Genomic DNA, 16,080 nt, shown 5'->3' on the forward strand with positions numbered 1-16,080 from the left:
GCCCTACAAGACCATTGGAAAGCCTATGGTTACATTAATCCTTAACAATTCCAAGTGATTGCAACCTAAGTGAGAGCCAAGATTTTACACAGTGAGTATTTTCTTCTTGCGTTTATATTTTCATGACTCTTGTGATTTGATTATACGTCAAGTTGCTTCAGGGCTCCTAGAATTCATTCACTCAACAAACACAATAGGCACTGGGGTAGAAAAGTAAAAACACCTAGTCCCTGCGCTCAGGCAGCTCACTGTCTAGTTGCACGAGAAAACAATAACAAAAGACAATTAAAAAAGCAACAATAAAAGACAATAAAATAACAATAAAAGGTAATAAGTACATGGTAAGTGAGGGTCCCAATGTGATGTAGATCTGTCTTTAGAGGCAGAAGGAGTCAATACAAATACTTTGGTCCATGGTCCATAGAAAAAGCCTAAGTTTCATTGTAATAAGAATTCTAGGTTGTATATGAGTGGTGGTGAGCTTGGTTCATTAGTGAACTGCCAAGAGACAGAGCTGCTCTCCGTGTGCTGGCAAGATCTGATTTCTGAGTGTTTAACATGGATGCTATTGGAGTACAAAGGTACAGTATGGCCACAATAATGTCTGGTGGGCCGTTTACCATTTCTAGAAGTACAAGCATCACTTTGACTTGTAAAGGAATTCAGAAAGCCGACTTTCAAAGTAAAATGCATATGTTTAGATAATATTTAATTATTTGTAGTCTGGGTTTAAATTTTAATAGGTGTAACTAATTTTTACTCGCTCTAATTTGTTCATTCTGGAATAATCCTAAATATATGAATTATGTTTGCATGTTCCTTTACCAAAGCCTTTTTTGAAAAAGCTTTTTTGAATCGTTAATGGTCTTTCACATTTTAATAAAGTATTTGAAAGCTTTATTTACTTAATTTGTCTTAAAATATTCCTTTTAAATATATTCAAAAATAGGTGCTATTCATATACTAAATAAAGCATTGATGAAGTCCATGTTACCTTATTGGACTGATTTCCTGAAAAAGGTAAGTGCTTTTCTGATTTTGCTACCATCAAACTTTCCAGTTGATGTGCCTACCCACTGTCTTCTTTTGCTGGCCTTTTATTCATCAAGTTTTTTTCACTTTTTCTTTCCCAGCATGAGCATCCTTGCCATTTCCCAGTACATAATAGCTTGCACCTTTACAGAAAGGTCATATCCTTACCATATCTAAAATATTGCCATGCTAACATATACCTGTAAGATGCTGAGTCAAGATAGAAAAATGCACATATATTTCCAAGTGTACACCTTTCTTCAGAAAAAAAGTGTCAGCAAGCCCATAAGGAACATGATGGTTTATCAAATAGTTGTTCATTTTCTCTGAAATTTGTTAAGAGATAAGGTCAGTAGGGAGACAAGCTTAGGTAATTGTTGGTTTGGCAGTTACAAGCAGGGTACCTTTGTGGTAGGCACAGAGGTAGAAGTCTACAGAGAATGCCTCTGATTAAGTCTTCTGGTATAAATAAAGGGCTTGATTTAAGATATTATTTGTGGTAGAATGGATAGAGAAGTAAAAATGTGAGGAACAGCCTTAAAATCTGTTAATAATGTTTAGACACCAGCCCTTGTTTTATTTGATTCACTTTATTGAGTTCAGAATCCAAAGTCTATTACTAATAAAACCCAGATTTGCCCTTGAGCATTTCAAGGTTACAAGATGCCTAGTCTTCCTGTTAGTGGGCTATAAATTCAACTTTCTCGCTTATGTTTGCCCTTGCAGTAAATGGGGTAGCATTATTTTGCAGTTTGCAGCTAGATGGGAAGTTAAACTATCCAGTTTGGGCACTTTCATAATTTGGGGTCATTGGCCAAACTTGTAGTAAAAGGCTGAATTTTCATCATTAGGTCATTTGCATTTTAAATGAATATTTTTATGTAGAAAGATATAACAAACCTGATTGACTGGAGAGAGCCCATCAACATAACATGAGACTTGAATTTTCTTTTCAGTTTTGTCACTGATTATCCGTGTGACCTTAGGTAAGTCAGTCTGTTACTATTATCGCATTTGCCAAGTAGGAACAATTAAGGCTTGCTCACTTCACAGGATTATTGAGGTACTAGAATTATATAAATTTAAGGTAGTAATATTACTAAGTGTTTAAATAGCATTGATAGTCAAAGATCTCTAAAAGTGAGGGTGAATAGGGAAGGAATATGGAGAAATCTCTTATCTCCTTTGATAGTTCTCTCAATGTAGGAGCTCTTGCCTCTTTCTTTTTGTACTCTGAAGGTGGAATGCATATTTTGAAAAAAAAAATCTCCAGGTGATACTAAATTCCACCCCCCACACCCGTTGCTTTTTGCTGATGGGTTGTGTTGAAACAATCAGAGTTGTCTTCTGCTCCATGAATCTTTTCACTGTTCTACGTATATATCAGTGAATAACAAGGGAACAGAGCATTTTAGAGTGGTGTAAATTTCAGGATTCCAGGCAAGTTTCAGTAACAGGCTGTTTGGACTATAGGTGCCCCATTACTATCAAGCTGAATTTTAGAAGATCTGTTGGCCAGCTTTCCCAGTGTCACTCATAAATGTCTTCTAGTGAAAAATAAGTGCCAAATGGCCATTGTAATTGCCCAGGACATAGGGCCTCGGAAGAACTGTTGTTTTTTAGTCTTTCCTGATTGCCTCTCCCCTCCATTGATTTTTTGGCAGTGCATTTGGGTGCCTTGCCCTCCTAGCTCTCCCCTACCCGTTTTGCAATTCTTTATTTTCTTTCTATCACTGAGGAAAAGGCATCAACAGGAGAAACCTTTTTAAAAGTCATAACCTAGAGGCATTTAAACTTGCAACAGCTACTCTTCTTTTTTTATTAAATGGTCATTTGTGTCAGAGATCCTATTTGTATGAAAAATAAAAATGAAGAGACGTCTGCTTAGGATTAATGCCTTTTTGATTTCTGCACCTACATTTTCAAGATGATGCGGTTTTATTGTTCCCTGTTAGGGAGACACTTTTCATATCTCAGGTGACCAGACTGAGTTGAGAATGCAGTTTGGCGCATGAATAAAATGGGACACAGTGTTCATTTGCAATTTTATTTTTTAAAAATGAAATATTCAAAGTACTTTTTTCTTTCAAATATCGACACATAATGTTTAACTTGAAATATTTACAGCGTGTTGTTGTGATGCTCTTGTAGAAAAATGCATGCTTCTGGCCTGAAAGCCAGAGCAAAATGCAAAAGACCATTTAACTGCAGCCAGAGAACACGAACCTGTACAGTATCCAGTCACTTGTCAGCACAGGAGTGAGAGCAGGAATACAAAATCAGAACCTATTGTTTCCTAGCAACATGGCTCAGGCCATTATAACACAATTTTCAGTATGATTAGAACCTCTAACTGTTGTTATATAGAAACTGAAAATGTTGGCATACACTGTAAACATCTTTACTTTTCATGAGAAAGTAAGCAGCTAAAAAGAATATTTTTCTGACGTAAAGGCTATACCTCTCTTTTTCGCCTTCTCTCTTACCGATGCTTTTGCCAGAATAGTAAAGATTTAGACATTGTCATGATTCATACAAGTAAAATATTTTTCAAGGACACAATCTGATATACTAACATTTATTTAAGAGGTTAAAGTCCACCACTAAATCTAAGGAAAGATTTTTAACTGCCAAACACATTTCCTTTGACAAATAATGTAAGATGACAACTGCCAAGACAAAATCCACAGCAAGTTGAACTCTAACTATTTTCAGTTACTGTTTAGGAAGTAATTTCTTCTTACACACAGTAGTATAGTTGGTCCTTAATAGCTTTCACATGAAGGACACACTGAAATAACAGTCACTATTTTGTGGTTGAATTCTTTTTTGTTATTGTTTGTTGTTTTCTGTTTTTTTTTTTGTTTTGTTTTGCTTTTTTGGTTTTTTTGGATTTTTGTTTTTGTTTTGTTTTTGCAGAAGAGCAGTCTGAGATCTGAAGTACTAGTCAGGTCAGCTACCTGTATGTGAGTTTCTCCAAGAAAACAAGAATGTTGTATCCAATCTGTAGCCTTCTGTTTTTCCACAAGCTACAATACACTCCAGTCTCTCCAAAAGTTTCTTTCAATACTTGATTACTGTACTGTTGCTTCCATTACCGCTGAACTCCATTACAATTGCCCTTACAGGAACATACCTTCATAAACGCAAAAACTTTGCCCTGACTCTCTTAGGTGATATTACAGTGGGGCCTGGTCTGGTTAAAAATATATTTTAAAAGAAAGAAAAGAAAAAAGAGTAGAAACAGCATGGTAGAATGTTTGAAACTGTGTCAACAGTGATGAAAAAGAAAAATCTTATGAAAATTATAATTTAATTTTATACCTCTCTATGTAGTTAGCACGTGAATTCCAAATTATGCATTGTCAAGTTTTCATACATTTGGCTATGTTGTATATATTATATTATACTATATATATAGTCTATATATTATAGATCTTCTAAATAAATTGACAGTAAAGGACACGCTTATTTTAAACATTATTTTGCTGGGTTAAAAATAAAACATATGCCTATTTATATGGTGAGTGTTTTGCTAAAAATTAGCATGAATTGGGCTTTATTTCCCTTTCCTTCAGGAGTCATGCTTCTAATCAATAATGATTAGAATGACAACTAAAAATAAATGTATTTAAATGTCTATTGAACTGTGAACTTTTCAGCTTATTTGGATCTCTAGACTGTAGTGCAAGAGTTAAAACAAAACAAAACAAAGAAGCACAAATAAAATGGGCCTAACTAGGAAAAAGAAACAACTACAGAGTATTCTCTGCCTCCAGCCCAGAATGTTCTTCATCAAGAGAGCCCAACTATTGTGCTCTCACTCTAACTTACTTGAATGGTGTGTGGCTGTGCAGTGTCAGCCATCTGTCTTCTGGGTATGAGAAATTCATATATTTCTCTTTAAAATGCTTTTACTTTCATTAGGAAATGCGAACAAATTGTTCTTTCATTAATTTAAACTTCAGAACTACAGGTCAACGAAGGCATTCTTTGTATTCAGCTAAATAGGAAGCAATGTACTCAGTATCTCCACGTTCTTATTTAGAAATGCTGAAATGTTTCTCTTAGATTTACTACTTGTTAGTGCTAACCTTTGGGGTTTTTTCTTTTTCCTCCCAAAAACTTTGGAAGTGGTAAAGAGAACAGTAATAGTTCAAGGCAGTATTAAAACCACAGCTGTAAGTGATAAAAAGTGCATTTCCTGAATATAATACAAATATAACTTTAAGAAACTAAAGGCACAAACTAAATAAATATGTATTACAAACTAGAAATGCACAGTTCAAGGTAATTACTATTAAGTAAAAGCTTCAAATATTTGTTTCTAATGGATATTTAAAGCAGTTTGAAAATGATACATCATCAGTGAATTGCAAAAATGTATAATCGCTTAAAATATAAGCAAAATAGACTCTAATATTGACATCTTGGATTAGTGATAAAATACATCATCACATTTATGAATGCACTCTCTATATACAGTTCACAAATTATTTTTCCATCGATTTAAAAGAACATCAGAGGTTCTAGGAATTTAAGGTCCATTTTTAGGCTGGTGTGGAGGTATTCAAATTTTCAACAAGTTTGTTAGTAATTTTAGAATCCCATCCTGGATAAATACTGTACCATTAACACTGGCCTGATTCAGGAAAAATAAAAAAGCAATAATATGATTGTAGTCTGGATTAGTAATCTCTTGAGCTGATGCACTTCCAATTAAAAAGAGAGATGACTTCATCATGAATTCTCTCTCTCTCGGAATACATGTGTGAGAATGTGGTAATCCCAACCTGAAGGTTTGGAAAATGCAATGTTTGGATACATCCTCCCCTATTGTCTGTGGGTCCTCGCCTTTCCCTCTCTCTACTTTGTGTAGTAAGGAGCCAGACTCTTTAAAAACCTTAACATGAGCCCAGATTCTGACTTTGCATATTTTCAAAGAAACTGCCATCACAAAACAAGGCAATGACCCCACACTGCATTTAGGTAGTAGCTGGAAAGAATCCAAACTGTAACATTCCATCATAAATTCTCCTTCAGAGATAGCGAATGTCCAGACTCAGTGATGAAAGTGCTGAAGCTGGCTCAGGGGAATTTTCTACAGGCCACATTGTGCTGTCATGTATTTTCATTTGTGGTAACTTACAATTACACAGCATTTTACAAACTGTCTCTTTGTCACTGGGCACAAATCTCCCAGCTTACCAAGGGGCTTCTTTTACTACAGGATTCACAGAGATTGAGAAACTATAGCTGATGTTAACACTAATCCTGATCTTTTTCCAAATTTTAAATGATTGCAGAACAAAACAACCCTTCCTGGAAAATTGTTTTTTTTTCCTAGGCTGGAGAGATGATCAAATCAAAATAAATGGGCCAAGACAGAGAACTAAAATAACTAACCATATAAATTATTTTAGTAAAAAATAGTCTGCCTCTCTATAATTAGTTGAAATGTTTTAGGTTGGAAAGGGTTCACGTAATTAAATTTCCTGACTGTGGCTGGGAGATGTTCAATACAGAATTATACATTTGAAAGGTAAATCTAAGTGGGGTGAAACAATGTGGCAGCAACTACTGTGATGTTTGGTTTGGTCTTCCCTTTGGTACTTTCCTTTCATCTTAGTACGAGGTCTATTATTTTAAGGTTTTAGCTCTTGCGAATTTCTGCAGTAGTAGTGAATGTATTTATCGGCATCCCAGGCATGTATACCTGCTAAAGCCTCTTTTTTTTGGTACCAGAATTATACTTTGTAGTAAATTACCTTTCCTGTGCACAAAACCATTGGATTAGTGTATAAATACTGAATCACTAATGTGAACCTATGACCAAAACACACCCTATATATAAATGATAAATTCCTACCCAGGTTAATAAAAGCTATGTTTACATGAGGCCAATACAGCTGGACAATTTGGTAAAAAATGTAGTCAAAACAGTTGTGTGGGAGAAATTACATTGGCCAGCTGCCTTGATATCATGTACACACAAGCAAATAGTGGCAGTTCAGTCTGGTTACCACACCCACAGGGAAGCATGGTAAACAGAACCCGGCCACCACACGCCAAAACACAGCACAACAACATGGCATTTACTTTAACAAGCAAGGAGGAATAATCAGGGAGGAAGGGCAAAAGGGTCCTGACTATAGGAGATGGTGGCTGAGGACATTTTACACTTCTTTTTAAGTTTTCTGTAACAGATCTGGAAAATGTTAAAGGGCTGGCAGTCTTTCGAAATGCAAGGTTCAGATACTGTTGCACCACCTTTTCAAATAGCCGGCAAGTTCTGCCAACAGTTAAATATGAAACTTTGTGTCACAATAGAGATATAGAACCTTGAGTTCTTTCTTTATATGTGAACATATGCATGGTTCGACAAATTGAAAGTGGTGCTTTCTGAAAACTTTGTTTTAGCTGTTTGAGTTCTACTTGTGTTACTTTGAATACTGCCACACAAGAACTAAAAATTTCTGTCATTTCTTAAAGAGTTTAAACAAACAATATTAAAATACCATCTTCCGTCACATTGAAAGGCAGTTGGATATGTTTTTCCTCCATATTTACATATACAGAATTCTGATCTAGAAAACCAATACAATAAACCATTTTATGTTTTAAAAACAGGCAGTCTTTGGTGACGCAAAGGCAGAGATTTCTTTTGTTACCTCCTGCCTATTTCGCTCTGTCTCATAAAGTGAATATTGTTGGCACTGTCAGAAAGTTCTAAATACTGCTCAACAGACAAAACAAAATACCCATCATAACCTTGTACCCTCCCAGTGCTCAAAAGCTGCTGCTTTTCCCCCTCTGTCCATGCTCGAATACCCTCTTCCCCTTCTTGCAGCCTTCTTTGTTCCCTAGTCCAGGCCTGGGCCACAGCGCGCTGTCTGGCAATCTCCAACACGTGATTCTTTTCCTCTTCGACAGTTGTCCCATACCGGATGTTGAAGCACAGAGCCCCGTGCTGGAGCTGGATATCTGCAAACCGTCTAGTCCTCCCATTCAACACAGAAGTCATCTGGGACACAGTGACATTGACACCATTCTCTAGAATCCGCCTCCCCCCAGTGTTACCGATGAGCACCAGGTCTTCCTCCAGAGACCCAAGCTTAATGAAGTAGTGAGTGTCCCTCCCCTCTATGGTAAAATGTAGGTTTTCCAGGTAATGGGCATTATTGAGAATGGCAGCAAGCCGCCTGCTATCTTCATTGGCTACTCCTATAATATCGGCGGTTACTATGCCATCCTTGATGGCGAATTTTATACCTTTTCCAAAAACAGAAGGAACAGCAGCAAACCTTGGTTGCTTCCCTCCTTCAAGGCACCGTCCATCACTGTATCGGGGGGTCATAGGAAGTTGGTCCAAGGAAATGAAATTCCTGAGCTGTTTCTGGAGCTCACACTGAATACCCAAGATAGTCTAGAAAAGAAGAAAGGCAGATTGCAAATGCAGCACAGGATTAGACACCTGTCATTTGCTTGGTGATTGTGGAAAGCAAAGGCTTGCAAGGTTGCTTCCTTCTCTCTTTAATTTGCTGGTGAGTGATTTAAAAACAAGCCAAATTTGGAATCTCTTCATCAGAGGTTTGGAAAAGAAAAGACTAACAGGTGACTTGATCACCTGGCATATATTTCTTGATATCTTGGTGAGTTAAGCGTTAAGGAAATACGTTCAAACTTGATATCATAGAATCTCAGTTACAAGGCACTTCAAGTTAAGTAAGTCCAGCTCCCCCAAAACAAAGACATGGTTACTAATATAACTAACACTGAATAGCTGTTATTACTGTATGTAGAGTAACACATTAAGCACAGGGAGGTATAAAGATGCATAAGGCATCATTCTTGCTTTCAAACAGCTTATGACCTTATAAATAACAACAATCAGCAAGAAGTTCACTGATCCTTTTACGTGGACTTAAAAAAAAAACAAACCCTTTTTATTATGGAAGATTTCAAACATACTAAGAAATAAAAAGAAGAGAATAGTGAACCTCCAAGTATCCATTACAAAGCTTCAGCAATTTTCAACATTTTGCTAAACTTTTTTTAAGACTTTTAATTACAAAAAGCAAAAAACGGCAGAGCATCCAACACCATGAACTGATATTAACATGTATTTGCTTACTTCTTTTTGAGTCTTCTCAATTGAATATTCACTAAAACGTCCATGATTAATGAGGAGGTAGAAAAAAGCTTCCATGAGGAAAGAATCAGGGTATCGGAGCTTTACGTATTTATATATTAATATAATTTACATTTTATATGTATTTACAAAAAGGAAAAAGCCTATAGTACCTATTTAGAATTTCCTTTCCCCTTATAATTTTTACACTTAAATTTCAAGCCCTCCCACCCAAATTTTAGTTTTATTTTGTTTTAGCCATTTTTTTTTACAAATACAGATATTCCTATTTCTTTCAGTTGAAAGAAAAAATTCCTTTTTGTTTTCATTTTACCTCCTATTCCCGATGATTTATCTGCTGAATCTTGATTATTTTGTTATTCCTATTTTTCCAGAGACTTTATCCTTGTAACATTTATTATTTTTACTTCATTGGCTTTATATACTTTTTCTTTATTATAACAGAATAATTTCATTCTGTTATTCCCATGCTCTTAATATGCTCTGCCCTAAATTATTTTGCAGTTGGAAATCTGGTGTTTTTATGTCTCTTAGTGAATAATTTTCTCTACACAGAATCCATAATTGCCCTTGATAGCCCATTTCAGAATTTTAAAAGTTCAGTTCCTCTTTCCTCTTGTTTGTCTACTGCAGAGTCATCAAGTCACATTTTAGTCTTTTCTTTGCCAAAAGCTCCAATTCCTTGATCCTTTCCTCATGGAAGCTTTTTTCTACCTTCTCATTAACCATGGACATTTTAGTGAATATTCAATTGAGAAGACTCAAAAATTAGTAAGCAAATACATGTTAATACCAGTTCATGATGTTGGATGCTCTTCTGTTTTTTCAGCTTAATAGAGATGGTGAAACTTTTACTAACCTTTCCAGGATCCCACTCTTGAGTTTTTGTCTGAAGCTGTAGAAGCTCATAAGTTAATTCCAAATTTTCTAATTCTGGTTTGGGAAATCCAGGTAGAACATTGTGTAGCTGGAAACCAAATAGCTCCAACCAACTTCCAATGTCTGCGAAACACAAAATTTAAAGGAAAAAAAATTAGGAAGCCCATACTGCACAACCTTTGCGGAAAGCTTGAAAGATGCCTCTCCTGCCTTCAATATGTTTAGCCAATAGGAAGTTAGGGATAAAACTCCCCCTTATATGACCCACTCTAAAACATATGATCCTCTCTCTACTGGGAAATCTTTGGATTTGTGGATAATCACGGAGATAGGTACAGTTTACTCCACTGAAACTCTTAATGTGGTAGTGGTACTAAGGCCACACAGACTGTGTAATTAGACTTACATGATGCAACAGAATCCTGAAATTTCCTTTTATGAAATTATTTATATAAGCTTTTAAGAGTGAAAACTACAAACAGAAAGAAAAATGTGCTGGAATGCAAAAGTATTATGTTTTATGGCAACTTGCACAGTTTTGCTCACTCTAGAAGACTAAGGAAGAGAGTACACAATAACTTGTGGGCTAACTGGCAGGAAGAGGAAGCATATTTACAAAAGCATTGAGATTATATGATAAACTCCACTGAGTTATCTCAAGTTTAGCGTAAAGTTTTACACCTTTTCAATACCTGTGGTATACTTTGCAACATCTTGAATTTTGCCAACTGGGTAGTTATTTTCAAAGGAGTAGAGGTTGAATGGTTTAGGAAGGAGGTTCAACTGTTTCCATATGTGATGATTAGGCGTCGTCCATCTACCAGCAACAACATCATAATCCCTTTGCCCCAGGTGCACTAATTTAGTAAGGAAATCATAGAGTCCTCCATGAAAACCAATGATGACCTGAAAGTCAGGGTAAGTGTCATGATAGATATCTCCATAAGGTGTGTACAATATCTCTTTTATCACCTGACCTCGACTACTGAACACAGCTAGTGGGGTGCCTGTATTATCACAGGCTACATAATATTCTTCACCACTGCTTAGCTCCATGGCAATAAGGTGACCTTGGAGATCATAATACAGGGATGTAATCTCCGAGCTCGAGTGGTTGTACAAATGAGTAACTCTTATGGGGTTGGCAAGGTCTGCATAAAAGAACTGGAGGTGCTGCCCTAGGCTGGACTTACTGGCGACACGTCGCCCAAGGCCATCATAGTAATACTGCACAGTCCAGCCAGAAGCCTTATTGTAGGCTTTCTGCAGCAGACCATTAGAATTATATTCAAATACGTCATTTCCCCTCTGCCTCAAAAAGCCATCTTCATCCATTTTATACTGAATTTCTCCTAGTCTGGTGATGCGGTCTCGGAGATCATATCGGAGAGGAGTAAGACGAGCACTATTCCCATGGCTTAAGAGGTTGATGTTTCCATTCAGATCATAACTATAACGCCACTGGGTTTTATCATTTACGGAAACAGTTTGAAGTTGCCCATCAGCATCGTATTCATAGAAGTATCTTGTTATATTGGCATCTACTCCTACTCTTATATCACATATTACCATACGGCCCATATTGTCATATTGAATAGTCATCCAGTAGGCAATTGCCTTTAGGATTTCATATTGGACTTCAATAACTTGTCCATTGGCATTGAAGATCTTGGTGTGCTTCATCACTGTAGTAGTTATGACCTGATTCAAATCGTAATTAATGACACTGAATTTTCCAAACTGTTCTGTTCTACCAGAGACATCAACATATCGGTACAGATCTATGGGCAAAGGGGTTTCATTTATCACAGCTTGCATGCTGGTGACGCGAAAGTTGTTGTAGCTGTAGTCAAACCGAGCATTCACAAGACCTTCTTCACTGAATCTGAAAATCTGGCGTCCGATAAGAGGTCCTAAAGGAATCAAAATAAAAATCATGAGAACAAAGCTAGATGCTTAATGTTGAACAATCAGAAAAGTCTAGTGTTATTTTCTTTAGTATTGATGCTTTTACATTTAAAATAAAATATTAGAGATTGACCTCTGATAGCTAATGTATAGGCATATCATCTCATAGATATGCATAGAATATTCTCATAGTTGTGGTCATTAAAAATAAAAATACTGTATATTATAGTTATAGAACAATTTAATTATAGGAACGACATAAGTAATAATCCATCCAGTAGTCTAGGGTGATGAAACTGATATTATAAACATGCTTTCTGGTTGTAATCACTGACAAAAATATTTTCAATTCATTTAACCTGTGCTACAAAGTCAGAGGGTCAGGTTTTGACCAAGTCCAGCATTCAAGTAACTGGATTTAGGCATTTTAGAAACCCAAAGGATGAACTATGTTCAAAAGTTCTGACTTTTGAAGCTCTTTTGCCATCAACTGAGGCTTGCAGAGTTTACATAGGGCTTGAGTTAGTTTCAGCGAGACTCATATCTTGCAGCTGCATCTTTGGGAACATTTGGTGGTGAGTACAAACGGGTACACAGTTAGACTAGGTACTTAGATCTCAACCTTCTTGAGAGCTGAGAGAGAGAGAAAGAGAAATGCACTGTATGTTTTTAAGGACTCAGCTTTTATGCAGCCTATAATATGTTTTTAATTTTCAATGGAAGACAATTTGAATAACTAAAGTGAAAGTTCGTTGGATTGAATGTCTATAGGTTAATGCTTCTACCTCAGACTGTGGCCAGCAAAAATTTCATAAGAAAATACTGATGTGGTTATACACATCAGCACGCTTTCACAACAAACCTGTTTGCCTGTATCTGATTGTGCAAATGAAGCCGTCGTGCATCAGATGTATTGTCTTAATCACTCCAGAAGACTCTTCATATGTTAATGTGACCTGAGTGGTATCATAGAGAATCTCAGACAGCCTTGCTTGCTTGGTGTACTTGTATAAAACTCTGCGCCCTGTCCCCAGATGCAGGGTCTGTAGCAGTCGGCCGTCTCGACTATAGTCTTGGATAAAAGAAGTGCTGCTGTCTGGTGGGGTGTAGATGTTCCGGTAGTAGCCCACTGAAAGCATGGTTTGTAAGCTATGGCGCACCATACTAGGCATGGTGACTGAGAGCAGACAATCTGATTGGTCATACTCAAAGATGTAACGCCGCTGGCTGTGTAAGAGAAGCATCACAGACTGAAACGAGACAAAGGCAAAATAGCATAATATGTACCACTAAAGTTGAGATTAAGGAAAATACACATTCATCCATTCAACACAAGTTTATCGAGCACTTACTATGTGCCAGGCACTGTGGGGGATCCCAGTGGATACAGAAGTGGGCAATAACGGTGTCTATCCTCATGGAACTTACCGTTTAATGGAGGAGAAAGACAAGTAACTAAGCAATTATAATATAGTGTGAAATGTATTATGACAGGGGAAGTACAGGGTGCTGACGGGAGGTGGAGGATGAGCAGCTCGCCCAGACTTAAGAGGTCAGGAGACTTCCTGGAGAAAGTGGCATCTGAGTTGAAACCTAAAGGATGACTATGGGTTGGCCAGGTGAAGGCAGAAAGGCGGGTGGGGCAGGGTAAGGAGAGAGTATTCCTGACAGACGGCACAGCATTGTTGAAGGTCTGGATAGGAAAGAGAACATGGCTTTTTCAGAGAATGAGAGGAATTTTGTGTGGCCAGAGAGTGCGTATTTTGGGGGGTTGTGAATGGCAAGCGATGAGGTCAGTTAGGTAGGCTAGGTCTGGATCATGCTGTGCTTTCTAAGCCATGCCGAGGAGTTTGGACTTAAAACATGTTAGCAACAAGGAACAACTGAAAGCAAGTTGAAGGATAGAGCCCTTGCACAGCTGGGAGAAACAATCAAGTCGGTATTCCAGAAAGGTTTCTGTTGCTTCAATGTGGAGATGGATTGGAGGGAGGTAAATGGAGGGCAGGGCATGCCGCATATTGTTATAGTCACCGAAAAGTATTTACTGACTTCATGTGGTAAATGTCTTCCTGAAAAGTTGTATATAAAATATAATTATTATTGCTTTGCAATTCATGTTTTAAACTATGTTGGGGGAACATGCCATTAAAAGTGAAGAATTCTCTAGTTATGCAAGCTCTCTCTCCCAAACTGATCTGTATTTCTGAAACAGTTATTTGTTGAGGTATTATGCCTTGCGTGTAATACGTGTTTCATTGATATTGGTTTATCTTATTTTAATTTTAAATATAGACATAAAAGGAGCACTGTTTTAGGGAGGACTCAATCCTATTTCTAACTGAAAAGCATTTAAATCTCATCTTTTAACAAAAATCAAAATTGCTCACCCCTGGAGATTCTGATATAACTCCCTAATGGAGCTTTACCCTCCCTTCTTGCGAATTACTTTATCAGGCAAAAGGATTTAGTTGAGCTTTATTTTCTGAAGTTTGTGCTATGAAAACAATACATATCTTTTCATTTTTTAAATGTAAATTACATAAATACTTATGAATATGAATTACATAAACATATATAATATACATTTAAATCTTCTGAATATGAAATGATATTTTAATATTGAATATGCTTCTCGAAACTGCATATCCTCCCTGCCCTTCTGAGAATTATTGATTTTGAATTGCATGTGAGGACTGTGAAGTCAAAGTCAGCACTTATTTGCTTATTTGCTCATCCTTTCTTTCTTTTCCATTAAGTACTTTGATACAGAGATTTGTGTGGAAACCCTGTCACCTCATCACCTGTTCACAACCCGCAGCTCTGAACACCCTGCTGAACAGAAGGCAGGAGACTTGAAACTCCTGTGTGAGGATGAGGATACGAAGGGAGAACCGCCTCCTTGACCAAGACAGAACTCAACAGAACCTGGGGGAATTGGTAGAAAATGCCTTTATATCCCCTCTATGCTGAAAGCCAGACTTCTCAGCTCTTTTCCACTCCTTTCCATCAGTTTGCCATGAACAAATGACATCTGTTATCTGTGACGTGGGCCAGGGACAATCACCATATGGCTCCTGCACATTATCTAGTACCAGCCTGCCTGGGCCATGCCTTTTCCAGTCGCTGTACCAGCCTTGCCAAACATTTATAGCACATCGCCATTACGTTCTCTCCCCTGCTCTCATCCTCCACGCTGCACTAAACCACTGCCTGACCCTGTTCCTAGGTGGTGCTGGTGCTGTGCTGTCTGGAAAGCTCCCTGGTCTGTTTTAAAGCTTCCTGCCAATGGCAAGAATGTGGATGACGTGATTAGAAATCTTGTGAATGTAACTGTTGTGTTGCCAGAATACCATTTAGCTTTCACTTGGCTGTTTTTTTACTTTGAGTGCGCATATTATCAGTTTGTTCAAAAACAATGCTTATGAGTCCACCCAACGCCCACAGTGCTGCTACTGGATAAAAGGCCATTTCTTATTAGTCCAAACAATAGAGTGGGAGACTTTTTATTTTTTTAAATTGATTGTGAGATCCTAAAAGAGATCATTGTAAAGAAGAAAAAAGGACAATCATGGCTGTATACTCATTTGAACAGGGATAGAAATGCGAGATGGTAGAAATTTGAAAAGTTAAAGCATTCAAATGACCACTAGATGGCAGTGTGGGGCCACCTGGAAGCTCAAGCCGAAGGCTGCATTCTGTCCCTCTAGGCAGCCTTTGAAAATTTCAGCCCCAAAGAGGCAATTTTGTGTAAATGTATCAGACTAACGCATCTTATTAAATGCTTATGAAATATATTTAAATGCATTTTAAAAATGAAGTTCTTAAGAATGATTTCAGGAAACTGAAAGATTTATGTTTACTGTACTACAAACTTTTAGCCCCACAAGTCTTAGAAATATAATTAACTCAGAGACGTCTCATAAATCAAGATAGAGAATTAATGACCACATAGAGAAAATTTAAGAAACAATAATTGATTTTTTTAATAGAGAAGAGATCATTTAAGCAACCGCAGCTATTACCCAAATAATTATTCTTCTCCTAATGGCTACAAACCATTGTGCATGAAAATGATACACATAACTTTCACTTTAGAGGAAGTCAAACGA

At 37.1% G+C, this 16,080-nt stretch overlaps 1 protein-coding gene across 21 annotated transcripts in view; it reads right to left on the minus strand.

Annotated features, from left to right (window-relative positions):
• Positions 1-3,074: 3,074 nt before the first annotated feature.
• Positions 3,075-16,080, minus strand: part of TENM1 (teneurin transmembrane protein 1) — a 780,745-nt gene continuing 767,739 nt past the window's right edge. For all 21 annotated transcript variants that reach the window (XM_058536663.1, XM_058536660.1, XM_058536662.1 and 18 more), the window contains 4 exons: positions 12,834-13,221; positions 10,756-11,976; positions 10,044-10,186; positions 3,075-8,458 (listed from right to left, as the gene is read on the minus strand). In XM_058536663.1, the coding sequence (XP_058392646.1) occupies positions 7,700-8,458; positions 10,044-10,186; positions 10,756-11,976; positions 12,834-13,221 (2,511 nt within the window). In that variant the 3' untranslated portion in view covers positions 3,075-7,699. The remainder of the gene's footprint in view (positions 8,459-10,043; positions 10,187-10,755; positions 11,977-12,833; positions 13,222-16,080) is intronic.

This window comes from Diceros bicornis, chromosome X (assembly GCF_020826845.1).
Source record: "Diceros bicornis minor isolate mBicDic1 chromosome X, mDicBic1.mat.cur, whole genome shotgun sequence".
NCBI classification, from domain to species: domain Eukaryota; kingdom Metazoa; phylum Chordata; class Mammalia; order Perissodactyla; family Rhinocerotidae; genus Diceros; species Diceros bicornis.